The sequence below is a fragment of the Pholcus phalangioides genome, unplaced genomic scaffold, assembly GCF_987345545.1.
Source record: "Pholcus phalangioides strain wild (caught in Gottingen) unplaced genomic scaffold, Ppha-v1.0 ptg000017l_1, whole genome shotgun sequence".
NCBI lineage: Eukaryota > Metazoa > Arthropoda > Arachnida > Araneae > Pholcidae > Pholcus > Pholcus phalangioides.
The window spans coordinates 8,285,225-8,312,245 of record NW_028301610.1 but is presented as its reverse complement, the minus strand read 5'-3'; the positions used below and the strand labels follow the sequence as shown (position 1 = coordinate 8,312,245).

Sequence of the window (27,021 nt, the reverse complement as noted above, 5' to 3'; positions counted from 1 at the left end):
ACTTTACCTTTTTGTTGTGCTGTTCCAATCTCTTTTGGTCCAACTCAAAAAGATAAATAAAGTTTATTATCGTCTCATGTGGAGAGAGTGACTTTGTGAAACCTAGACGATTTATAATGAGAGAAAAGGAAATATATTTAAATTGTTTTTCAAAAATCGAGAATGAAAACGATGTCCGATAAGAGGAGAGTATGTGGCAGAGTATGAAATATAAAGGGAGGAAATATAATGTCATCCTACTGAGCACGAAAAATTACTCATAAGTAAATAGTATAATATAAAATGAAAATACAGCCTTCTCGTGGGTCTTTCAAAAGTTATTAATTAACAAAGTATTTCGTCCATTATAAAACTATAAATTAATTTCACAATTAAATTCATAACCTTTAGCATCAAAGCATCCCATGTCCCAAAATCGCACCAGATGCCCCTTCTTGCCGAACCCCAAAAAAGCGGTTGACAGATGTTTAAGTATAACCTGAAAAAAATTACATCATTTTCATCAATATATAACACCAATGATAAATTCTTCTCTTTCTCAGTATACTGTAGTACACTTCTCAGAACAATTAAAGAATATTGCGAATTTGATGGTAATTGTTAGATCGAGAGAATCATATATTCATGTCGTTTTTTTCAAATGATGTTATATTATATTCATGATCATTATTTGAATTATCAAGTTAGATAATATTTGTATAATTTGAGTTGGTTTGAAGAGATAATTAGTACATATAAATTTTTAGAAAGTGTCACAAGTTTATGTAAATTAGCAATTATGTGGCATCACTCATTATGCTCCAATCATTGTAAGCACAGGGAATTCTGAGAGATTTTTCCTTTTTCATAGTAGATCCATAGATCATTAGTTGGTTATGTATTGGAAAGGTATGAGAGGTTCAGAAGAATATGGTCTGGTTTTCATATTTTAGTATTTATTATTTGCTTTATCTTGTGCACTTTAACCAAGAAATAAACATATTATCCAATGATGTTACTCTGCTGTAAGTCATTCGATTGGAAATGGAAAAAAAATTCAAGAATCATTAGCATCATAACCACCTCGTTTTTAATCAACGGCATTGAAATACAAATTGATCACATGCGCAAACGTCAGAGTATGCAAACTTTTGTGAAGTCAAAAATTACGTGTCACCGGCAACCAATGACACATGGCTTGCAATGAACTCGAAGGTGGCCGAAAGGAACGATCAAATGCTTCTTGATTGCTTCAACGAATGAATGCGGTGTCTCAACAGGGTGATTTAGACGAATCGGAAGCCTGGAGAGCTATCGGTCGTCTTAGAAACACGTCAAAGACAATCCGTTGTATCCATTGGCCTTTCTCATTGTGATTTCCATCCTGTGAAATTGATTTTTAGAAACTAAGAGACGTAAGCCGAAGATTAGGGCATGGTCGTAGGCCTTCAACGTCACAAAATGATCATTGATATTTGAGACTGACAGCCAAGAGAAACCGCTGGATGATTGCCACTCTTCTACAGCAACAACTCTGGACAGTTATTAGAACCAGTATTTCAACTCAAACTGTGAGAAACCGACTCTACTTTGTTGGTCTTTATGTTCTCAGACCTATGGTGTACCTTGATGTAGGCACAAAAACATGTCAGTCAGGATCGAAATGAATGGTCCAATGTTCTGTTCTTGGATGAGTCCAGTTTCACTTTTCAACCTGAAAAATAGGCATCGATCTGGAGAGAACGCCGAAGTAATCCTTCAAATAAACTGGCCATCATGTTCTCCTGACATAAATTCTATTGAACACGTTTGCGATATTCTAGGGAGAAGGGTTGCAGGCGTCCATCACCCTCACGAACTGTTCAACAACTGGAAACCGCACTTCAGCAGGAGGTGGGTAGAACACGCCTCAGTTCCTCATCAATAATATCTACGAGTCCATGCCTCCCGGATGTCAAACATTGCTTTCCGCCCGGGGAAGCCATACTTGGTATTAGAAATCATTTTCATCATAAAAAAAAATCACATTTTTCGCCTTTTTTTATGCATAAAATTTACATTTTCTGTTCTTCAGCATAAAACTCGAATAAAATTTGATTATTCCAAGTTGCATGCGTGGTTATCTTTTCTCATACTCACACTACTGGATCACATTTCAGCCCCCAAAACTTTCCCTGATCCGCTGTTCATAGCCGTAACCGCTATATTCTCTAAATGTTTTGAGCAGTGTATAATTTACTTGAATACTCAAGATTTACTCGATCCACCCTAATAGGGCATGCCAGAAAGAGTGAATCTCGAATAAGTGAAAAAATAGTGAATACAATTATGTCCTATAGAGCTCTATTGCCAAAATCATAGTACACGTCAAGACGAACAATTTTCACAAAGAAACCTAGTGTTGCAAATAACTTCTATGTTTAGCGCATTTTTATTGGTATTCAAGTCACTGGCACCGAAAACAGAGGGAAGAAAAGGTCTTAAAGACTTGGAAGTGAGAGGGAAAAAATATTTTTCCCACGTTATTTTAGGGGAAAAGAGGGCGATTGTGGAAAGAATAATTTCCCTAGTTGTCATATTTTAGCTCATCCTTCTGAAAGGGGGTTAACATTTTCCGAATTAATTAACTGCCACCCTGGGTTCTATTGCAAGAATTACTTGTCCCGTACTATCAGCACTATCATTTCGGCGATAGAGTTTTGGGTCACCCTGTACACATTATATGAAGAAATAAAGTTCCTCTTCAAGAAAATGACACCATCATTATTTTTGAGAGAAAAATTCAGGAAAACAAATGCGAAAGTTTACAATAGTAAAAATTAGAGCCGGAAATTGAAATAAAATTACCTCAGGACGTTTATATGCTGTGACCACCGTATCCGACTTCATTATTTTTCTAAACCTGAAATCCTGTATTATAATAGAAATACACACACATGTAAGTGAATAATTTCATACATTAAATTCTTCTCACTCATTTTTTATTTATTTCTCAACAAAAATTTCAGATTTTAGTAACTAATGGATCAATTTAAAATTCAGTGAATTAAAAAAAAACTTTTAGTTGGTAAAACTGATGAGTCAATGCAATTTGTTTTGATTTAGCTTTAACGTTTGTTAATATATGCTGAATATAAATATCAAAGCGATAAAACTCTATTAACAAAATTAATGTTAGACCAAAATCAATAATTCGATAAAAATTGGAGCTGATCTTTATTGAAGTATGAAATTAACCATCTCTTTATATGCATTTAAATTTATCTACTGTTCAGTTTAAGAGATATGACAAAGGTGACAGCTAAAATTTGATGATAGTGATTTTTAAATTAACATATTGTCAAATAATTATTTATTATTATTTCTTTCTAGCTGTTTTCATTTTCCGCTCCGATGAAATCTCGCATTATGACAGTAATTTCCTTTCTTAATATGAAATAAAATAAACTCGCTAATACAAGAATCACCTTTTTTTTCATATTTTACCTAAAAAAACCAAAAGATAATAACTCACCTCTCGCAACATCTTTTCCGCTTGCTGTAAATTAAACTCTCTAGCTGTAAAAACAAGTAAATGTTTTTAAAGTTAAAAATTTGTTACTTGTAAAATATTACAATTGTAACAACTGATAGCATTACTAGCTGAAGAGAAAGTTGAAGAGTTTGTGGTAGAAAATCGAAACAATAAATCCTATTATTGTGTTCTTAAGCAAAAAATTTACTTTACTAGTGAGTTTATTACGGGAAAATTATAAGAAGAATGTTTCGTGAAACTTAAATTACCTCTCAAAAATCGCAATAAGAATCTGTCATCATGACGTGGTTCTAACAAATCCGACATTTTATGCCTAAACTGCAAAACATGGGAAGATAAATGAGATAATATATGTATATTTGTCTTAAATATTTGTTTTAATTGAGTATGAATATTTAAAAATATATGGCAATTCTATTTGAAAATGCAAATAATTTTTTTGTATAAACTAATGTTATATAAATGAAGCTCAAATGGTATATAGTACAAAGATTTTGATATATAAAACATGATATAGAAATTTTACTTTCTGCAGGATGATTTTCTTTTCTTCATCTGAATTCGAATTGTTCATTTTTGAAAATGTCTCAGCTGTCTATTTCGAAGTCTCTATTATTTCATCAAGTTTCCTGTGAAAGTGATAAAAAAACTGTTATTTTAAATGATATTTTTATACAAGGGATTGGCAAAAGAACTTGAGAAAGTTGTATTTTATTTCAGAATGTTTTGATATAGATTATATTTTAGCATATCATCAATGTGTTATACAAAGTAACTTGCACTAGAAGTATAACAGATTACTATCTTATCAATGAGGAGTTTAAATCTATAGTCAACGAGAAAAGCCTGGAGATTCTCCGTCGATGGAACCAATCTGCAGATTCTACTGAATTTTTCAAGTTTTGTGATGGTTAAACTGCGAATATATTTACCAAAATCTATTCTCTATATATTTTGTTTCTGTCTTCTCCGACCTTACTAGAACAACATCTGCAACAATATTCTTTACCTACATAATGAAGTCACTTCCTTATTTTTCCCTGTCTAATATTTTGTCATCCAGTTAACTGCTGATATCTTTCCGATTTCATCACTCTATTTAAAAGGGCCCCTTCTTGTACGTTTAACATTCCGAATATTTGTGGGCAGTCTGTTGACCTGTCTTCTAGCAGCGTGCTCAGACTATTTTCATTTCAGTGTTTTATTCCCTCCATGACATCAAAAACCTTTGTGTGGTTTCTTATCAAGTAATTCGCTTTCTATCTCTCCTTGTATATATACAGGGTGGTAACAATCAACCCGCCCAATAATAATACGCGTGATTCCTTGTGAAAAACTAAAAAGAAGAAAATTGTTTGTCATTTTTGGATCGGACGAATATTAAGTCACTTTCTAACTGTTAGTTACATGGTAAACACCGAACAAAAGCACATTTCTCCGCCAGCAGCGGGTTGTCACTTCTTGAAAATTAACTGAAATATTCCATCGCGTTAGAAGCCAAGTTCGGCCTTCTTTTTTCACGATTGGCGCTTTTTCTTTCCATGCAGTGAATTTACTCTATAACCTTGTTATTACGTGTAATTACACGTTAGCTTCGTCCACTATGTTGGTAAATTTATCACCAGATTTTTAAAGTGTTAGCCAAATGTTTGGCTGTTGTATTTGAAAGTTTTTTAACAAAATCAACACTTTTTCTCCAAAATGTGGTAATTTGCTCTTCTTCACTGACAAGTGAAATCTTTTGAGGGAAGATGCATACAGTGCAACTGCGCGATTGTTTTTTTACTCTGTTTTTCGAATGAACCTCTTGGCGTACAAGCTGCTGGCGATAAATTTGAATGATCTGTATTAGACGTATAGCCGATGAATGTGATAGCTTCCACGTTAAAAAAAGGAAGAAAGAGTAAGGAAGATAAAAAGAAATAAGGGTGGGAAAAGGAACAGTACAGAGATAATTGTATAAGAATGTATTAGTACAGTGCCTTGCTTTTCCGCCCTCAGCTACAAACTTGTTTTGTAGTTTTTTTTTACTTGTTCTCTTCCTCACTTCTATGTGCAGTATATAGGATTGCATTATTTGAGAGTGTGGGGGGGATGCTGTGAGGAGGAGGAGGGGAAAAAGCTGAGGAGAGAACCACCGCTAGCGTTATCAGTTGACCGTTATCTCGTTGAGATATCACGTTGGTGGTGAGAGAACGGGGCGGGGACACACACAACTCTGTTTCATATGGTTATAGTAACCCTTCAATCAAGAAAAAAGAGGTTGAAGAAATAGATGAATTTACTACTCGCTGGAATTTGGACGAAATATTATGTATCATAAAGAGGTTAAATCACACGGTGGTCAGTAAAACAGGGCAATATATTTTGGGAAATTTTAAACTTTCATCGACACTATTACGCATTAAAAGCTTCAATGAAAGATGCAAAAATTATAGCTTCTTGACGAAGGTGTGACTGGTGGAAACAGTAAAATAATAACAACAATTCAGTCTGAAACTTTTAATCAAACTAATTATTTTATGAATTAACATATTCAGTAAATACTTCAAGATGCACTTTTATGTATTTCGTTTCTTAATTTTTTTCCGTGAAAAATCATGCCCTTCCGCCTTTACCGCTCAATTATCAAAATGAAAGCCACCTTTTTACCGCTTGTTTTCCTAAATATGGTTTTTTGAGTATTGCGTCATACACACTCTCATAACGTAAATGAGATGTAAAAATTTTAAATTGTATTTGTTAGGCTTCATTTAGGCTTGTGCAACTGTGATTGATTTCATTCAACCAGCTCATTGTGTTTATCAATTTAATTGTGTTGCAGAATTACAATCAAAAGCTGCGATGTAAAATGCGAATCTTCCAAAACTTTTAAATTACAACTGGAAAAAAAATCTCATCTCAAAATTGTTAGCGATACCTTATTCATTTAAGCTGCTTTATGGGCTGTCAATTTGGGGGAATCGGAACGCATTACTAATCTACACCCTTTGATTTTTATTCAAAAAGAGACTAATCACCAACAATTATAGTTTGTCATCACATGAGCTTTACCTTCCATTAAGTATTCTCCCTTTACGGCATTTATACTTTCTAAAATCTATTCTTTTTTTTTGTTGTTGTTGTTTTTTGGTTTGTTAGTTTTGTATTTGTGTATTGTAGCTTCAGATTTTGTATTTGTGTATTGTAGCTTCAGATTTTGTATTTGTGTATTGTAGCTTCAGATTTTGTATTTGTGTATTGTAGCTTCAGATTTTGTATTTGTGTATTGTAGCTTCAGATTTTGTGTTTGTGTATTGTAGCTTCAGATTTTGTATTTGTGTATTGTAGCTTCAGATTTTGTATTTGTGTATTGTAGCTTCAAATTTTGTGTTTGCAAATGGTTGGGAAGGTTTTTGCGTTTACTTCAATTCATTTTCTCATCCTAATAATATCCAGTTGTTTAAATATCTTTTCTAATGAAGCAGTAAAAAGCTTTGGTGATATAGTATCAGTGTGTATGATTCTTTTGTCAATCATCCCACCGAATGAATTGCAGTTGTTTATCATGGATTTTCGTCATGGTATCTATGTAGATTTTCTCTACCTCATTTGCCTCTGGAGCTTCAACTGCAGCATATGAGTGAAAATGGAGTCAAAAGCTTTCTCAAGGTCAATCTCTTTAATGATCCTACCACAGGTTCACCTACGGTAACTTTGTTACGACTTTTACTTCCTCTAAACGAACAAGTTCGGTCATCTTTCCTGAGTACGGATGCCCAGAGAGAACGCCAGTCCGAAGACCTCACTAATTCGTTCAATCGGTAGTAGCGACAGGCAGTGTGTACAAAGGGCAGGGACCTAGTCGCGCGTTACACGTTCCTAAATAAACCTCCTGCAGAAATCAGCAGATGTAGTTGCTATGCACCTTTACCCAGCTTCAATGCATGCGAGAAATAAAGGTGTGATGTCTGAAATGTTAATTCAAAATCTTTGTCTTTCTATGAGTTTCCATTGTGTTTGTATCAAGTTTGTAAGTGATTCATTGTGCTAAATTCATTTTGAAAACCTGCTATTACTTTTCATTGAGATGCTTCAATAAAAGTTGTTTCAAGTCTGCACGTCAAAACTTTGCTGAGCATCTTAGAAATTATCGAATAGATCTTACAGATGCCGAGTGATATATATGTTCTAAGATATGAAAATTTACATTAATTAAAACTTTCGGCTGAATAACGGTCCATGTTACATTTTTCGAAATCGGTTTTTTTACTGAATAATGTTCCATATAGCTTCCGTTACACGTTCCTAAATAAACCTCCTGCAGAAACCAGCAGATGTAGTTGCTATGCACCTTTACCCAGCTTCAATACATGCGAGAAATGTATTTCCCTAATTCAGTCTTGACTTTTAGCGTGTCTCCTCTAAAGTTTGAAAAAAAGACACAGATCGTTGTTCGGCCGAACGCTTCAATTGACGAAATCTGCACAGCTCATAATCAAATTCAGATACATAGATAACTACTGAATATATTGGATACACAGAAATATTCTGAACAATGATGTGAAAAAAATAAATTACTGAATAAAAACTTAATATATTTCAAATAAATACTTACGTGCAAACAAAAGTCATAAAATTCGTTTTCTCAAAGGAAAACTATTTGAAAAAATTTCATGCTAAAAACTTTTTAGTTATCATAAAAAATAACTGCATTTAAATATCTCAGGGGTAGAATATATCTGAGAATCCTCTCCAGCTATGACTATGAAATCATCGTAATACATTATTTAACGTTATGTTTTCCATAAAACAACTGTCCAATATCCATCATGGCTGGTTTGAGAAAAAGGAAGAAATATCATGTGTAATAAGATCTTTCATTATTTGCCCTACTTAATGTTGAGATGTTTTTTTTGACAGGCACTTCCTAATAGAAAATGACCCGCAGAAACCGATTTAAAAACGTTAAAATTACCTTTTGTCAATGGCTGATTGATGAAGAAAAAATAACTGTATCCAATACGCAAGGATAAAGGAAATATTAATATGTTTTCCTATAATCCATCGTCTGTACAAAAATTTGCGAGGCTTGAGCTATAAAAAAAATATATTCAAAGAAAACAAGCTACTCACTGTCAATGTTTGATCTATGGCCATCACCTGCTGACACGAATTCCATTGGCGTACATTTTCGGTATCATACTCACCTGTCTAATCACACAACTGCACAAAGCAAACTTACCGAAACCGTGACATTCAATCAATTTTGTCCAATTATAGAGCTATACAACAAACAGACTAAATTTCTGTCAAATTCATTGTGAGTTGAAGAGAAAACATGTACTATATCCAGCGTTCGAAATCATTGATGGTCCGCTGGTCCAAGACCACCGATTAAACAAACGGACCACAGAAAAAAAAAATTATGGTGGTCCGCGGGACCAGTAGCGAAAAACTTCGAGCTCCCCAACCGGTGACGATACATTGATCGCGAAAGAATCTTCTATGGGAGGCTCGCCAATCCGCAGTGGATTTTTTATGAATTTTTGCACCCCCTGGTGGAATATCAATTTTCTAAATGCTAATATATTTGGGAAAATTAATTATTATTTAGAACAGATTTCATTTAGCGGACCAGCCATGATGTTCGTGGACAAGTAGGTTCTTGCATTCACTGGTCCTACGGGTCAGTAACTTTTATTTTTCAATTCTAACGCTGATATCCATTTTCGGACACCATAACTGAGAGCGGCTAATAGTCAAATGCAATTTCATGCTATATATCCTATGATAATTTTTTGAAGATAAAACTAAGAAATTTTCTTACCGTTAACGTGAAAGTGATACAATTCCAGAAAATTCATACATTTTTCGTGAACCTTAAAAAAGTCCTATTTGTTTCTTAATATCTCTTATGAGTGTAGTGTACTTACACAGGATTATGTTTTCATCGGTGAAATTGAAATTGTTATTTGAAATTAAGAGATTCTTGCTTGAATTGTTTTAATAATACCCTGAAATTACATTAATCATATTAATATAATGCTCTTGAATAGTCTGTATAGTGTATAACATTTATTTATAACTTGGAATCGACTGAAAATGTTGATTTGAGGTTCTGGTCACCCTCTCTCGTGGTGCAGCATAAGTAATAATTTCTGAACTCGTATGGGCCTTTCTTCACTGGTCATCTCGTGGTTAATTTTTACCAGAAAAAACCCTCTACGGCTGCGGTTATAGTACAGCAAAAAGATAGGCTGTACGAGAGTTGAGACTAGAAAGAAAACAATGCATGGGGTGGAGGAAGAGCCGTCCGCGAATAGTAAAAGAGCAAAGAGATAGAGAAAATGGCCGGAGGGGTTCTGAATTATAAGGGGTGATGGTGATGATGCCTCCGCAGAAGAGGGAGAGTAAAAAAGGGGAGAAACGATCGAATCTGCAGATGGCGAAATCACCACCACAAGGTGAAAACAAACACGGTTGTTCCAATCCCGCACCTCGTTGAGTGCCTCTTTTGCTTCCTCTCGAGTATGTGTGGTTTAGCACAAAACAATACAATTGTTTTCGTCGCTAGTCTCCATTATGCACTCCCGTACTTCGTGGTCGCCTCACTATGTGTTCGGCCTAAAGCAACGTTTGTCAACCTTTCTGAATCCAGAGCATCTGAAACAATTTGATGGACCTCCAGCTCACCATATATTTGCTTTTATTTGGACCTATGTAAATATAATATCTTGGTATATACAGTTTTCAGAACTTTTATTAATTTTATTAATTCGACTACAATTTTTTCAAGTTTGCTTGCGGACCACCCATCCCACCTTCCCTTGAGAAACACTGCTTTAAAGCAACATATATATGTAAATTATTCGATTTGATTTGATTTGATTAATATCAGGTAAATGCTATCATACAAAAATGTAAATTATCCCATTATTTGGCAATGTTCCTCCCAAAAAAGCAACATGACTTTCTTATATTTTTCAAGTAAAGGCATTTTATATTTTGAGTTTGCTTCGGCATTGATGCTTCTAAGCAACTCCTAAACTTCCGATTTTTTACTTGTGCGTGAGTTTTTCATAAAGTTTCTATAATTAGCAGCAGAATGAATAAAAAGTACACGTCTCCTATTTCTTGACAAGCTAAGTAAGAACGATTTTTGGCATTTGCATTCTGGAATGAAATACCATGTGTGAAGAAGAGATATTACTCTCTCTCTCTCACTCTGAATTATTCAACGATGATAGAAAAGTAAGTTGGCAAGCAATAAATGTCATTTTTTAATTGTTCTAATCTATGTAAATCATATAAATACGGCGTATTGCTTAAAATGCAATGCCCGATGTTTTTTTAAATATTGACACTAAATGTTTTTTGTCATGAAATGACATTCAGGGTGCCTTATTTTCTTAATATAACCCCTCAAAATTTCTCTCTCCTATACATGTCCATGCTCTTGCCAATTAAAGGTTTAATCTCATGCAACCGGGTTTTTGCTCTCTCTGTACTTTTGAACACAATTACTGATTAAACCTTTGTCAAAAAAATTGGCATATATGCATAGAAGATTTCCAAAATGATTTTGAGTGTGAATTGTACAGGGTGATTACTTGTTTCCCCTTGCTGCATTTAACTAGCAAACCGTTAATCCTAAAAAGGCATGCTTTCAATTAGAAAAATTATCCAAATAATGTGTAGAACTTAGATGCATCATTCATGTTGCAAGGGGTTGTATAGTTATTAAAATAATAAAAAATTATAGTGACACACCTAGTCCTAAAAACCCAATTAGAAAGTTGTTGCCCTGTATCTTCTGAGGAAAATATAAAAAAAATGCCACGTTTCTAAGAGCAATATTTGCAGATATTTGAATCAAAAAGTCGGAGGAAAGTTGACAAAGAACAGATTATATAAACTAACGAACAACGCTTCTTTCCCTGATATATGTCCTTCTTCCACAACTTTTCCCCGATTTTTGAATTCAAATATGTCTGCGAGTATTGCACTTACAAGTCCCAAGGTGTCGTTCCCGAAAATTATGAAAAAAATTGAAGCACATTGATTTCACCCAGAGCTACATAAAAACAAAAAAAATAGCGGTGGAGTGCAATTATTAAAACCACAAAAAATGAATAAAAATAACAACAGTTGGCTGCTCATCGCCTCTTGCGCTTCTTGGTAATATCTACAAAAAAACTTCTTTTCGCTTTCTTTTCCGTTTCTCCCTTCTAGCTTTTCTTTTCTATAGAAACTAGCTATTTCTCTTTTTCTTTTCTCTTTCTTTGTCTGTGCTGCACTTTGATCACGTGTTGTTTGAATAACGTCACCAACACTCTAGGGTTGCGAGACTCTACAATTAATTCTTGGCCTCTTTTGGCGTTCAAAATAATGAAAACATAAATATTTACCTTTTCTTGAGTGACCCATAATAATTCCACCGGATTTTTTTTATATTTTTATCCATATTTAAATAAGTAGAATCAGTGGTAATTTTTTCAAAACTTTTTGAATATATCTAATTAGAATCAGAATCAGAATTTTTATTTAATTAGGTGGAGCCAATTTTAAGAAGACGTCAAATTATGACCATTTTCTTGTTAGCACGTGGAACTTTTTCGTTGGCTTCAGGAGAGACAGGGCATCAACTTTCTAATGGGATTTTTCAGCACAGGGAGTCGGTATAAAAATTAATAACCATACAACCCCTTGCAACTTGAATGACGTATCTGAGTTCAGCACGCTATTTGGATAATTTTTCTAATTGAAAGTATGCCTCTAGGATCAACGGTTCGCCAGTAAAGGCGACAACGGGAATTAAGTAATCACCCTGTATAGTCGTAGGTAATTAATGGTTTATTCACTCACCCAAAATTCACCGATGGGTCAAAAGCAACTTCGATTGACTACTACTCGAATACAACAAAATCAAAACTCCAAGTTCGAAATAATTTTATCCCGAGGGGGATCAAACAATATATGCAAAATGATGTACAATTTATCGACTATTTCATCGTTGAATGCAATGTCACATGTCAATGATGTTGGCCAATGAGAATCGTCGGTTTCAAAATTGTTTTTTTAACTTTATTCCTTCCTCAAACGTAATTATCAAGTGGTTGAAACAAAGGAATGAGGAGATTCCCTTTTATTATTTCCAGAAAAACGCATGCGGATCAAAGTGATTTTTTCTTATCAGTGCATCTCGTCTCAAAATATATCGCTCGAATGAACTTGAAATTCCCACGCAACAATGAAATCCATTCATTGTTCTTTTTTTTTGGTTTTTCTGCATGTAATTACACCCGTCACCGGAATTACCTGTCTGTACAACAACTAGAAATCTGCATGCTCCCCAAAAACGTGACAAGCTTGTTTTGATGCAAAAACAATTTCGAAGAAAATGTTTATTTCCAGAAACAGAAGAAAACAAAGGAAAGAATTTAATTTTTTTTTTAATTTTTTATATTTCTCTAGCTGTCTCTCTCGGTGTGTATTATTTCCCGAATGGTTTTTCTAGCGTTATATTTGCATAATTTTTGTAATTTTTTTTTTCATTCATGGACGATGATGCTCTCAAGTATACAGGAAATGAAAAACATGCGACAAAAAGGAACGAGTAATTTGAATAAGTAAGAAGCAGGACTACCGCGAAGTTTTGGCAGGGAATATACGAATGTTCATATTCGAACCAAACTACGCTCCAGTACATTATTGTATCATTCCCAGAAACAATAAAATACCTCATTAGATAAAGCCGGAATTCTTAACCCATGGGTCACGACCCAAAATTACGTTGCAGGGGCCTCCGAAATGGGTCGTTCAAATCCACTAAGAGCTAGGTGCTCTTGAGCTATGGGTCACGACCCAAACTTGATTCACAAGGGCTTCCAAGATGAGTCGTAGAAATACACTTAACAGCCAGGCATTCTCTAGCGATGAGTCATGATCCAAACTTGATTCGCAGGGTTTCCGAGATGCGCGTCGTACATATATCCACTTCAAGTCCTAATATAAATGTACTTATTACGCCACTAATTTTGATTAACAAACGGTCCCCATGGGTCGCGAAACTAATTTTTTTGTCGATTTTGGGTCGTGGCTGAGAAAGGTTAAGAACCCCCGAGATAAAAAGTCTGCGGTCCGTCATAATGCCTCTCTATAAAACATGTTCCAGGTTCCTCGGGATATCCATGAGAAAGGATATATTTAGGAACCTGACCTCTCTCGATGCGGAGTAATAAATATTTGTTTGTCCACTAACGATTGCACAGAGATGTACAGGGTGTCCCACAAATTCGTAAACAATTTAAACATTCATAAAAATTGAAGGAATTGGTATACTTGAATGTGGTTTAAAAAAAAGTTATTCTCACGAAGGGGATATTTTGCTACAAAAATGAGTTAAGATTTTTGTCGATACAGGGTGCTGCACAAAAGCTAATCGCAGAACTCACAACCTGAATCTTTCTTCAATCCTTTCTGTGCCCGTAACGTTAGCAAAAGCTTCAGCTGGTGATTCGTGTGGCTGAGGTAAAACAACTTCACCAATTATGCATTATCCATCAATGTCAACATCACAACGAAAATCTTATTCAGAAATGAGCTATTAATCGTACACCTTGCATTTTATAGGACTCTAATTTTCATATTCTCAGTAATTTTCTTTCGTGCAGTGCTCTCTATCGACAAAACATTTAACTAAATTTGCTTTTCTGTACCAATATTCAAATGTACCAATTTCTTCGATTTATATGCCATTTTTAAGATATTTAAAAATTAATGGGACACCATATACTTTACCACTAAACCGGTGTCCCACCAAAAAGAGTTTGCCAATGACATCATAAGTCACTCATAAATCATATCATAAGTCACTCCATCGCTGGAAAATATTTTCTGGTGGTGTTTCCTCAAAGTGTGTGCGTCAGCAACCTTTGCCAGGTGTGTCGCGGCGTGCTGAAGATATTGATTTCTCTGTCTGTGTTTTGAAGTGATTCTTTTACAAGTGAAAATATCTACTAAACTAGTCTGTGGAGTCCCAGAAAAATCATGAACTGGGCAAGGGACCCACAGGTAACAAACGTTTAAGAGCCAATGTTTATCGTGGTTCGAAACGGACGCCGGTTGAAAGAGATGGAGTGAGTGTAGAGAAGGAATGACTACAACGGAGAACATTCTGCCATGTAGAAATGGAAAATGAAGACGGCGTGATTGTGCCAACTACACTCATGTCCATAAATTAAGGATAATGCCAGCTCCGGCAAATAAAGGTTCAGAAACAAAACAAACGTTACTTATTCTTAAAGCCCATGTATTAAACAAAAGATAAAGAACAAAAACGATGGTGTATGTATGATACCATTCATAAAAACTACGATTTTTGCTCCCTGGAGCAATTGTAAAAAATATCTCCTTTACAAAAATTTACTATTACATGGTTGGTATAATGGTTAATACATTGTATGTCTCCCATGCGATGAAATACAGTCCGTACAACGCCTAGGTATGCTGAGTATCAAATTATCGATCTGATCTTGGGGAAGATCACTCCACTCAGCAAGCAATGCTCTCCGAAGTTCCGGTACACATGTAGGAGGTGGTTGACGGGTCCATAAACACAAATTCTGCGCCCATGGCACCCCTAAACAAACGTACTTGTTGTTCCAGAATGATGTCCCGATAAATTTGGGCTTTCATGATTCCGGTTTGAACATGCAGATCTGTTCTGGAACCCAGTGTAATTCCACCCCAAACGAGCAATGCTGCACTACCGTAACGGTGTCGTTCAATGATGTTGTCTTGGTGGTAACGGGTACCTGGCGTTCTCCATATGAAAGTCCGACGTGAATCAGACTGCGAGCTAAACCTGGACTCGTCGGAAAACATCACACAGGCCCACTGTGACGATGTCCACATTGCATGTTCTCTACTCCAGGCTAATCGCTGCCGACAGTGAGTTGCCGTGAGCGGAACATATCTGACAGGCCTGCGAGCATATAGACCAATATCTCCCAAACGTCTGTACACGGTTTGCCTTGAAACTGTGGTACCCGTGGCTGCAGATAGCTGACGGGACAGGTCGGATGCTGTGCTCCGTCTGCTTCATTTGGTAGTTACTGCCAAATACCGGTCTTCATTCGGCGTTGTAACTCGGGGGCGACCTGTACTGTAACGTCTACTGACATTTCCGTTATCCTGGAATCGTTGCCAAATCCTAGAGATGATACTTTGGGCAATTCCAAGTTCCTCGGATACTTCCATCTAAGTACGCCCACATTCCAGGCGGCCGATAATTCTACCACGTAAAAAAATCATCCACATGCGTTCTCTGTGTCATAACTATTCGCTTATGGCACTGAGCGCCTTACAGAACTCTTGTGAACAATTTCACTTCTTTGCCACCATTCCTTATATACCCCCCTCTTACACTCTCGTCATTGTGACGTACTATCGGCATCATCTGGTGGCTTCCTGAAATTTGCATATCATTCTTGCAGATGTGTGTGATAGTTCTACAGGTGAAATTTTTACTTTAGATTTCAATTTCCGTGTGATTCTGAATTATCCTTTATTTAGGGAACTTAATTTAGGAACACATAGGGAACAACTATATTCTGCAGCGATAATTTTAACGTCATACTTCGCAAAAATATGGTGAGTGAGACAGCCTGAAGTTTTCAGGAGCTCTCCGAGGGACGCTCTCCTCCTCCTTCTTGGGAAGCTTCTCCGAGACAGTATTCATTCTTTCATTCAAACGAGCACAATTCTGGTCTATCTCCATTGGGCAATTTACCATAATTTGAGTTGTACCGAAATCGTGCATGTGTGCCCTACAGTCTGAGTAAGTAATTGTTCTACGTAATTTTTTAGTGCTGCTATCTATATTTAAAATTGCGAATGAAGTGTGAGGATTCATTTATCGTACCGCTAATGGTCTGCTGCTATCCGTGTCGAAACATTTTAACGGGAACGAGGAGATTTTCTCACATTCGCTCCTTTAAGATGGGAACACAGAAAATTAACTTCAGCTGACCACTACTGCGCCACATGCGGGAATCGAACCCGGATCGATATGCTTCGACTGGACTCACATCGCAAGTCCATCTGAGATAGTACTGTTTTTTGCTTCGATCCAACAAACCATTTTTGTTGATTCCGAAAACTCATGGGATTTGATCCTCAAGTATTCCCTGAATAAGAGCCACAAGATTACGCGAACTAACCATGCTTAGCGTGCGCGCGTGTTTCGGATTCTGATAGAGGGCGTGTCGGAAGGTTGCACATGCTGTAAGCCGATTTTCGGCTGCAGTACTAGAAACTGTATATTTTTTTTACTCGTCAAACCGGTGGCAGGGAAAAAAACGATAAAAGATGCTGACGTAAAGAAGAAAAAGCAGTTCGGATTCTCAGGGTTGCCAGTAAAATATCTCGAAAAGGGGTTACCATAAAGCAGTGGAAGCCAACTTCATTTTATTCAAGGGTGAACATAACGGTCAACAGTATCATGTATTAGCCGTACCAGTAAAATGAGAGAGACCCCTGGAAATTTGCACATTTGTACACGCCATATGTAATATGGCAAACACGGACATTTTAGTCGCTAAACTTTTCCACTACCCCTTTCATTCTTCATATCTTCATATATATTCATATATTCATATAGAAACATATTCATTGTTTATCTGGTTGCGTACCCAGCCAGATACAATACATCAGAAATTAGTTTCCTTCTCCAAATTATTACATCAAATTTATTCATAGTTTGAAATTCACGAATGAAACATTTGTTCCAATATTCAATTATTATTTTGGCAAAATAGGCAATTTGCTAAACGAATTGACGGGAAAAAGAGGAAAAATATTGCCCATGTGCCAAGCTTTATCAGCAATTTCTGTGTTTGAAAAGGCAGTTTGGTGCTGATAACATACTAAATTATTTTCGTCACTAATAATAAAAAATGTTAGTACTTTTTCGTTTTTTAGAACGAGAAAATGATGAGAAACTTGATTTAACACCTTGTAAATTATTCATTTTAATTTGATAATTTATTTTTATTTTTTCGGGAGACTCATGCGTGGGACCTTCTCGCGGACCAGTTGTTTGCACCCCTGCCATAAAGCATGAAGGAGAGAGAGAGAGAGAGCTGGAATTCATTACACAGTGAAACCTCACTACAACGATATTCAATATAACGATTACTTCGTCTACTGCGGTTTTTTCCTTGGTCCGCAGAGTATCGTTATATCGAAGTTTTACGAGATTACTCCCATCTACACTTGGACCAGTAAACTCTCCTCGGGAAGAGGTTCCGTTAAATATAAATAATAATAATTAAGTTAATATAATCAATTTTTTTTATTCGTTAATTAGTCATGTTTATAGTTTAATAATCAATCTGTTGGATGGATCTGGAGGATTAAAAATCCCTTCAGACCACAAAATGCACGTATGTCAACTGTAGGGTTAATATGGTATTTACCTTTGATGCGTTTTTACCGCCAATGGGAAAACAAAATTTAGTACGTATAATTATTATTTTATAACTATTTCTAATTATGTAGATTATTTAGATTAATTATATGAATTATAACTATTATAAAAATCTATAACTAATTATGTAGATATTTAGATTAACTTCGCCTTAACCAATAAAAAGAATTTATGTGTGCTGAATATCGTCCTCTTTTCTCCAAACTAATAATTGATGATGAACGATTCTTTCAATATTTTCAAATTTACAAAATTACCAAAAACTTGAGTATAAAATTTCAAAAGAAAATTTACAAATATCAATTCATGTTAATCAATAAATCAATATCATTTATATCACTCACAATCTAGTTTAAATACTAGTTCTCGATACGCGTGGGATCTGCCGGTGAATGTGCTTCCTCACTCAGCCGGCTCTCGTAAAAAGAGGTAACAGGCTATGCAAATAGACGAAGCGTTTCCCATTTCTGATTGGTCCGATCGCCACCAATTACCGGAATCGAAAACCCCAAGAATTCTTTTCCATTAATCGTCCGAAACCTGAAATCTAAAAAAAGTGGAAATTCGGGTTTTTAACCAATTAGTAACGAAACGGATTTCCCGAATTTTCAGAATCGGAAACACGCGAGCACTATGTTCGCACCTTTAGGCTACTACTACTACTACTAAACCATATATGCACCTCGTCCATATTCCTCTGCGTAACTTCTAACGAATTGGTACATGTTTGAATGTGCGTGTGCGTGTAGTGAAACCTGACGTGAAGTTTGTTTCTGTGTAATGCTTATTATGTGTAGTGCTGCCATTTGCCGCCAGTTCGCGCCTTTAGGCTGGGCGCAGACCCCCAACCTCGGTGTATTTCTTCACGTGTGTTTGTGTATATATATATATATTCTACGTATAAAGATAATTGATGATTCCCTGATGCACCACCGTGTTTTCCCATTCTTCGAATGTGCTTGAGAATGGTAGTACAATATAGGTCATGCTGTATGTGGGTCACTCTGTGTGTGTGTGTGTGTGTATGGGCGCGTGCGCGGGCGTGCGTGCGTGAGAATGTATAGAAGAAACCCATATACTCATATCAGTTGAAGTTTGTCTTTTGCAAATTGCGGCAGTAGCTCCTATCTACTACGCAACAATTTGAATGAATTCTCAATTTCCTTCCGTGTTATAGAATCGCTGCTGAGTCCACGTGTCATTATCTTAATTAAATTACCACATATGCATATATATATAGATTTATTTATTTATCGAGAAAAATGAGGTGAGGACACTGGTTAAAGTCCATAACCCCGTTTATCACCAATCACTCTTAGACTGATACAGAGGGTGAAAGGCGATGGAGTGATAGCCCCTCCCCCGCCATTCAGTAACAAATTTGTGAAAGGAGGCTGGAATGGTACCATTCACCCCCCCCCCGTTTAATATACATACAGTTGGTGACCCCCTCCCCCACGTTCGTGAACCCTGTACCCACTTTGCAATCACTCCATGTCAAACTTACCAGTTCCTTCGTGTGCAATCTCTAGAATTTTCTTTAACAGATCACATATATATATATATATATATATATTTTTAGAAGCATAACAAATGTTTAATTCCTAGCTATTTAACACTTATTATACGGGCAATTTAGTGAAAATGTTTTAACGTTTCTTTTAGGCGCAACACTGGCGCAATCATGGGCGGAGATACGGGGGAGGCATGGGGGGCCCAGCATCAAAGGTGAAGTCGACAGATCTAATGCATATATGTGCAGATGAATCGACATGATCATCATCATCTTGCCCCCCCCCCCAGACTTCCAAGTCTATCACCGCCTATGGTCGCAATATTGCAACCCTGTCACGCTGCTTGCATTTTTTCTCCTCCCTTATCAGCAGAAGGGAAGAAAAGAAAAGAAGATCTATTTGGAACACCATTTCTTTCACCCCGTTTTAAAAATGTGTGTGTGACGAGCAGGATTTCATACTCGACAACTTTCTGCAGCTGAAGAACGGGTTTTAAATTCCAGTCAGACGAGCTTGGACTTAGATCTCAGCCCACGCTTGAGATGTGTTAAGCTAGTTCAAAAAAAATGTCTAAACAACACGATCCACTTCCATCACATTCTGAGTGACCATTCATTCAAACTGAGCATAACTCTGATCTATCGCCATAGGCAATTTACTACCGACTGAATTGTGCCGGAAATGTGAGTGTCTCGCAGAATACAAGGGATCCCCTGGAACCCAAAACTCTTGAGCGAGGCAGCGACAGAGTAAACGATTATATAGTAATAAACATGTAGCACACAGAGCTGCATCACGGAATTTGATCAGTCTTGGCCCAGCCTTCAAAATTCAGCCACATCGCGAGCACTTGCCTAATCGGAGAGGTTTTCAGGGCCCTACCTGAGGACAGTTGCCTATACGGCGCAGCTCTTGCCTTCCCACGAGTAAGGTTCTCAAAGTTTAGCCAATGAGCCACATCACTTGGTTGAGGCCGTGCTGCCTTTTCGTAGTTGCCGGCCGTCTGATATGCCAGCCAATCGGTCTTTGGTCTCTGCAGCCCCCTCCCCATGGTCCTCCTCCTCTCTGAAGACTAAACAAGGCCCGGGTTCTGTCCCGTTAGGGATATAAGCTCTTTCTCCTGTTGGATTGGGCCATTCTGTGGCGTATCGGAGGTGTTGAACCAGGGCATTCGCAAGTGATAGTCGCTCATAGGCTCTTCGCTCAATCATCCCCACCCCTCAGGCACAAAGTAATAACAGCTTTCCAGGGTCGAATTTGAGCCCGGTTCCCAGATAATCCAACTTTACTAACCTGACGCTTTACCCGATCGCGCCACCACAACATTATGATCCTCCTCTCTATCTACGTTGTGGTCCGCGGGCCCTGCACTCACATACTTTCGCTCTGCTGCGCTCTGAGTTCGTTTGGCCTTGCTGGCTGACCCAACCAAATTATTTTTACCACAAAAATGTAATGGACGATTCGCTTTATTCGGTACGAACCATAGGCTGAGATAGACTTGAATGGCTGGGGGGAGGATATGTTAATATGATGATGTCAATTCACATATATGACTTATATCAGTCGTCTCCGCCATTGACACTGGGGAGGAGGTATCTCGCAACGCAAGTCAAAAGCGCATTGCCAGATGTACATTGCAAAGGTGCATTCAATGACATCATTCCGATTTCAATATCTCTTCCCGTCTGGGCACCAGACTCGATGCCTTGATTCGTAAGTAATTGTTTTCCGCTATATCTCGAACAGGTCATAGCGAAAATATAAGTACAAAGGCACGCAGCAGACAAAATGCCCAACAAGGTGGATGAAAAATGATGCAGATGAAAAATATGGAAGTCGAATACATATCTTAAACTATATCAAAAATACAGCAACCGAATAAGAGTAATAAAAAAACCAATAATTATGATAAAATATAAATATACTGCCCAACTGCCCGTAAAAATTTGGGTTATCTCATCTAAGTATGGATAGCTCCTCGATTTACCCCAATATATTTGTCGAATTTCTTTTTAAATCAGCCAATTGTGTTCGAATTCACGATCACCGGAGGTAAGCTATTCCATCTATTCACAACCCTAAAAATAGGTGACATTGGCATCGTTTGCTACCTATTCCAAACACAATGCCAGTGATAAAACAGTATCATCGACACGCGATACTGACATAATAAAATTATGTATCATCATTTATACATACCTACCACGCGATTCAAGGTAGAAAAAACATATTCACGTCAAAACTCGATGCCGTGCCTATGACATAGCCTACCCCAATTTTTATATCGATTAATTTGGTCAGGGTATCGACGGGATTGTTAGCAAATTCGCAGATGATGTGAAGCTATAATGAGGACAATAGGGAATTCAAGCAATAGGAAGATGCTACAACAGGAAGAACTTGAATATGATTGCAGCAGGACTAATGAATGGAGCATGACCTTTAGTGTTGATAAGTGCATGGTCGCTCATTTTGGTTCGAACAATCCACATTTCACTTACGAGTGGAATGGTGTTACATATCCTGGATGCACTAGGGTCACCGATTTGGGAATTCTCATTGCATGCAACATCAGTGCATTGAAAATGCATGAATGGAAAAATCTAAACTAAATGTTATGCATATTAAGTTAATTACTTATGCATTAATAATATCATAATTGATTTATGCATCAATAAAACCTCATTTTTTTGACATCAGTAGACCATCTAAAACAAACTACCTTATTTACGTATGAATCTGTTCTTTGTGTTGTAATATACAAATCATCTCTGAAATTAATGTCTTTCGGTTTGGAACTAAGAATGGAAACAACAATAATAACTGGTGATATCATTGGTGATACTGCTAATGCCAATCAGTATTCGAACATAATAGCTGAGAATGATTCTGACGCACTCACTAATAGCTGATTGATAGCCTGAATATGTCTCAAACATGTAAAAACGAGTCTACAATCACATATTTACATCCAAAAATAGCTAAAATTACAGCAAGATCGCCAATTAGATACCAAAAATTGAGAGTATAGTCAGCCTACTGTCAAGTGACCAGAAAGTCAAGAAATCTTTCTAATAAAGCTACAACAGCTGTAAAAATACTGTTCATTGGATTTTTTAAAATATGTGAGTGCTAGAAATTCGTTGTTTATAATTGAGCAACAGCAATAAATACAAAAGATTCCATGATATTACAACGTTGAGAAAGAAGATTCCATGATATTACAACGTTGAGAAAGAAGATTCCATGATATTACAACGTTGAGAAAGATCTTACGTGGATACACTCGTCAACCGATAATGAATCGCTTAAACCTTGAAAAGTGTCTGCTACCGTTTAACATGAAGAACTTCCTAATGTACAAAATTATTAGAAATATTATTTATCCATTGATTTATATCAAATTTTTACCACATATATTTGATTGTGTATGCTATCATATGGCAGTACAAATTTTTACATATCTTCAATATTTTATTTTCTACAAATTTAAAAATAAAACGCATTAAAAACAGCTTGCGCGCATGATAAAATAACATGGCATCAGTGAAACTGAATAAAAAATTTATTCAAAATAGAACAAACTGTTCACACAGTTCATAGAATGTCGAAAAAAAGATTTGAAATCCATTCACAAATATTTTGGTTACATAAAATTTTTAAGACTTAATTTTGAATAAAACCAAGACGATGAAATCTCAATTTTTTTCATCATTTTTATGAATTGAAGTTTTCTGTATTTTGAATCATTTTTTAATCAATTGCATTGATTTCATGCAATTTTTCATGCGTTCAAGCTCTTTTTAATGTGTTTTTTTTTTGAAAATTTATAAAACATCAAGTACCGCAGATATGTAAATTTTTTTACCAGCATAAAAGATAGGATGCACAATCAAATGTATGTCGTAAAAATTTGAAATAAATCAATAAACAAATACTATTTTTAATGATATTTCTACATAAGAAAGTGATAGATCGGGATGGTTAACGGCTTATACAGTATATGGAAACACTGGGGGCCAAAAATGCAACAAAGGATATAAATATATTCATAAAGATTGAATAGACTGAAATAACCATTGAAAAAGTACTTGAAACAGATGGGTAAGATTTCCACCTGTCAAATATTATGAGAAATTGGGAAAGACCATGAAAAGTTTCACAAAAGAATTCAAGAAACAGAAAAAATTTCAACAAAATATACTCAGGTTGAACTGACGATATCCACAAACAATAGAAATCAAATAAGTCAAACAATAGCAAGGAAAAGTGCCCACAAAATCAATTTCCGTCACGTCAAAAAATACCAGAAATCAACAAAATAGATTCTATGAATAGATATTTAGATAATGAGAGAATAACAACAACGTCATTTGAGTGATCGAGATGAAAACTCAAAAATATGGATGTAAAATTATTCCCCTGAAGAACAACACTTATTATTTCAATTGTAAATACACGTGCTGCGTATTACTTGTTATAACTCGTAATATAAATAGTAAATATAACTCACATGAGTTATAACTCGTTTCCTTCCATGAAACCACTGCGCAATCCAATGAAAGAATAAACTTTGCGAAGAAAACTAAAAATTGGCTTCAGAGAAAAACAAATTGAACAGCAGCGAGATTCAAACATGATTTTAAAGTGCCGAAAACAAAAAAGTTTCTCATTTACTGCTCCTAAATTTATGAATTCATTTCAGTCAAAAAACCAACCACTAATAATGCTAACCACAAATATGAAATTTACATATGTGCAAAAAAGCATTCAAAATTATGATCACATGTTCTGAAACTGTTCATAAATTAGATAAATATAAAATTAACATTTTTTTTTTTTACATATTACTGCTTAAAATTATATATTTTTATGTGTATTAATGTTGTACCCAGAACATACTCGCATCATCTTGTTTAAATTTCACTAAATATGGATTGTCATTTTACATTGAACATACATCATCTTAAATTTCTTATATGTTTTTCTATAATTATACTGCGTACTTGGCGGCTCACAATGGCGGCGAAAAAGTGTAATACAGTATCTTTTTAGCTTCCTCGAAGGACTTGGTGCCCCTTGGGGCATATATTTTTACAAAACAGTCTTTCTGTTTGTGATTCTCTGCAAGCGAAGCATCTGATAAAATAATGTACCGAGAGACATTTCGGAAAATAAAAAGTAGAAATTGGGCTACGTTCCCAAATATTATTTCATTGCAACTAATGGTGCATCTGAAGCAGTTTAAGATTGGGCAAGGATAACGTGAGAAGTAAATGAAACTTCGATCTGATTCTGAAGGGTACCGAGAATAAAAAATAAGGAATCTCACCTGCATCAATGAAATAAATTTGATAAAAGATTAGACGTGGTGATCGGTAGAAAAGTGGTGGTCAGTTAATATTGGATTTCTGTAGATTTTCAATTTTGGGAGCGAATGTAAGCCTTTCTCTTGTTCAAAACAACCCAGCCAAAGTGAGTTATCGGCTCAACAACAGGAAACTTCCATCATTAAAAACATCAATTCTACGATTTGGGAATTGGAAGTTCCTGAACTCATACCCATACACGTATACTACCGCCAGGGTTCCCCAACACAACACTTTCCAGCATGTACCATTATCCGTTGAATCTAAATGGGAAGAATGTGTATTTGTAGCGGTACAAAAGCCTTCGAAGCAGTAAAAAACTACTTACGGTCCAAATTACGAAGTAGACTATGACTGATTTTTCTGATGCTTTGAATTTGGCGAATTCATTTTTCTCTAGTCAATAATGAACATGAATTTCTTACCAACTTAATACAACAAATGTTCTGCTGATAACAAAAACTTACTACCGAACTTTCTGGACACAATTATTGTGATGTAACAACTGTATTATTTTTGTGGTTGGTGTTCTTAAAACAATCCCGTTGGAATAGAAGACAAACATTAAAAGTAAGTATTAATGATTTAAAATGGCGTCTCAACAAAACAACTTTCAGTTTAGTTTATTATTAATATTGGAGGTAGGAGCCCTTCTATTACATCCGAACAACAAAATAAGTAATGAATACGGTGTAAATTGGTGGCGTTCAGAAATTTGATTAAATTACTAGAAGTTACACATACAGGGTTTACATACGGGTGTAACTCCCCTTGCCGAGAATTACTGGTGAACCGTTTTGATCATATAGGCATACTTTCAATGAGAAAAACTATCCAAATAACGTGTAGATCTTAGATACACCATTCATATTGCAAGGGGTTGTATATAGTTGTTGAAATAAAAAGAATAACTTTTATACGGGCACCCTGTCCTAAAAAAAGATCAATTAGGAAGTTGCTTCGCTCTCTCTCCTGAGTCCAAAAAAATTTCACGTTTCAAAGTGTAATATTTGTAAAGATACTTGAATTCAAAAATCGGGGAAATGTTGGGGAAAGACCAGCATAAACGAACGAAAGAAGCGTTGTCCGTTAGTTTGTACTGTTCTTTAACAACTTTTTCCAATTTTTGAATCGAAATAAATCAGCGAATAATGCAGTAACTGAGTTAGTTTATGTTCTGAATTAACTCATCAGTGAAAACAGAGCTAAGTATATACATACTTGTTTTACGCCAGCATTAATATGAAATAGCTCTGGTGAGTCTACATCCGCGATAACTTTACCATTAACTATTTATAGATTGCACAAACAAATCTGTAACTTAAATTGAAAACAATTTTTTCCGAAGAAATTCTCTGTTCACGATATCTAAGAGTGATCTGAAATCAGAGAAAAACGTAAACACTTTTCGATGTTTTTTGTTTGAAACTGTTTTGGTTCACTATCCAGGATGAAGATCATATTCAAAGTCGAATAACCTCATCTAACCTCACCCAGCGGGCACGCGCAGGTTGGAGATACACGATATCCCAATTTATCCACGTTTCTAATTTATCCATACGCCGCCCGCTGAAACATTATTGCCAATCTGAGATTCCGAAATGATATCTCGTTTTGAAGCCACTCAGTTAAACGTCCGTGTAATACAAGGGTGGCCAACCTTTTTCCAAGCCATGGCACAATCAAAATTATTTTCGATGCGCATGCTGTTCCACGAATTTTAACACGCGGACCACCCGTCCCGTTTTTACGGGACAATAACATTCTCTCCGTTCCTGCAAAATATTTTTCGACTGTCCTCTTATTTTCTTAAAACATTCAGGTTCTCACTTTTTCGAGTTCTAAATTGTTTCTATTTTTGAGTCATAAATTCGATTGTCGCAATGCAGATTGCGTATGAACGTATATCGGTGGAAGTTCATCTTACACCATGTTGGTCAAAGACACCGGGTGCTCAGGGTGCTTGGGCCCCTCTCCTCCCCAATAAATTTTGTGAGAAGCTTAGGTTCCTCCTCAAGAAAATTCATGGGTATACAATTCATTTGTATTATACAAATGCATGTCCCCCACGTGGACGATTTTGAATCTCGTACACATGGGACGTGCAACTAAGATGCCCAAAAATGAAAAACCGAACAGAAACGCATT

At 36.0% G+C, this 27,021-nt stretch overlaps 1 protein-coding gene across 4 annotated transcripts in view; it reads right to left on the bottom strand.

Moving 5' to 3' along the window:
- LOC149072198 (SEC14-like protein 4) overlaps positions 1 to 26,515 on the bottom strand; it is a 39,553-nt gene extending 13,038 nt beyond the window's left edge. The window contains exons 1-7 of one of the 4 annotated variants that reach the window (XM_089246517.1): positions 26,095 to 26,515; positions 4,041 to 4,143; positions 3,763 to 3,832; positions 3,494 to 3,537; positions 2,827 to 2,889; positions 385 to 478; positions 8 to 102 (exon numbers count right to left, since the gene is read on the bottom strand). In XM_089246517.1, coding sequence (XP_089102643.1) covers positions 8 to 102; positions 385 to 478; positions 2,827 to 2,889; positions 3,494 to 3,537; positions 3,763 to 3,832; positions 4,041 to 4,088 — 414 coding nt within the window. In that variant the 5' untranslated portion in view covers positions 4,089 to 4,143; positions 26,095 to 26,515. Of the gene's footprint in view, positions 1 to 7; positions 103 to 384; positions 479 to 2,826; positions 2,890 to 3,493; positions 3,538 to 3,762; positions 3,833 to 4,040; positions 4,144 to 4,315; positions 4,394 to 12,361; positions 12,454 to 26,094 lie in introns of those variants that run through there. The other 3 variants (XM_089246518.1, XM_089246520.1, XM_089246521.1) reach the window with 3 other exon arrangements.
- Between the last annotated feature and the right edge of the window lie 506 nt (positions 26,516 to 27,021).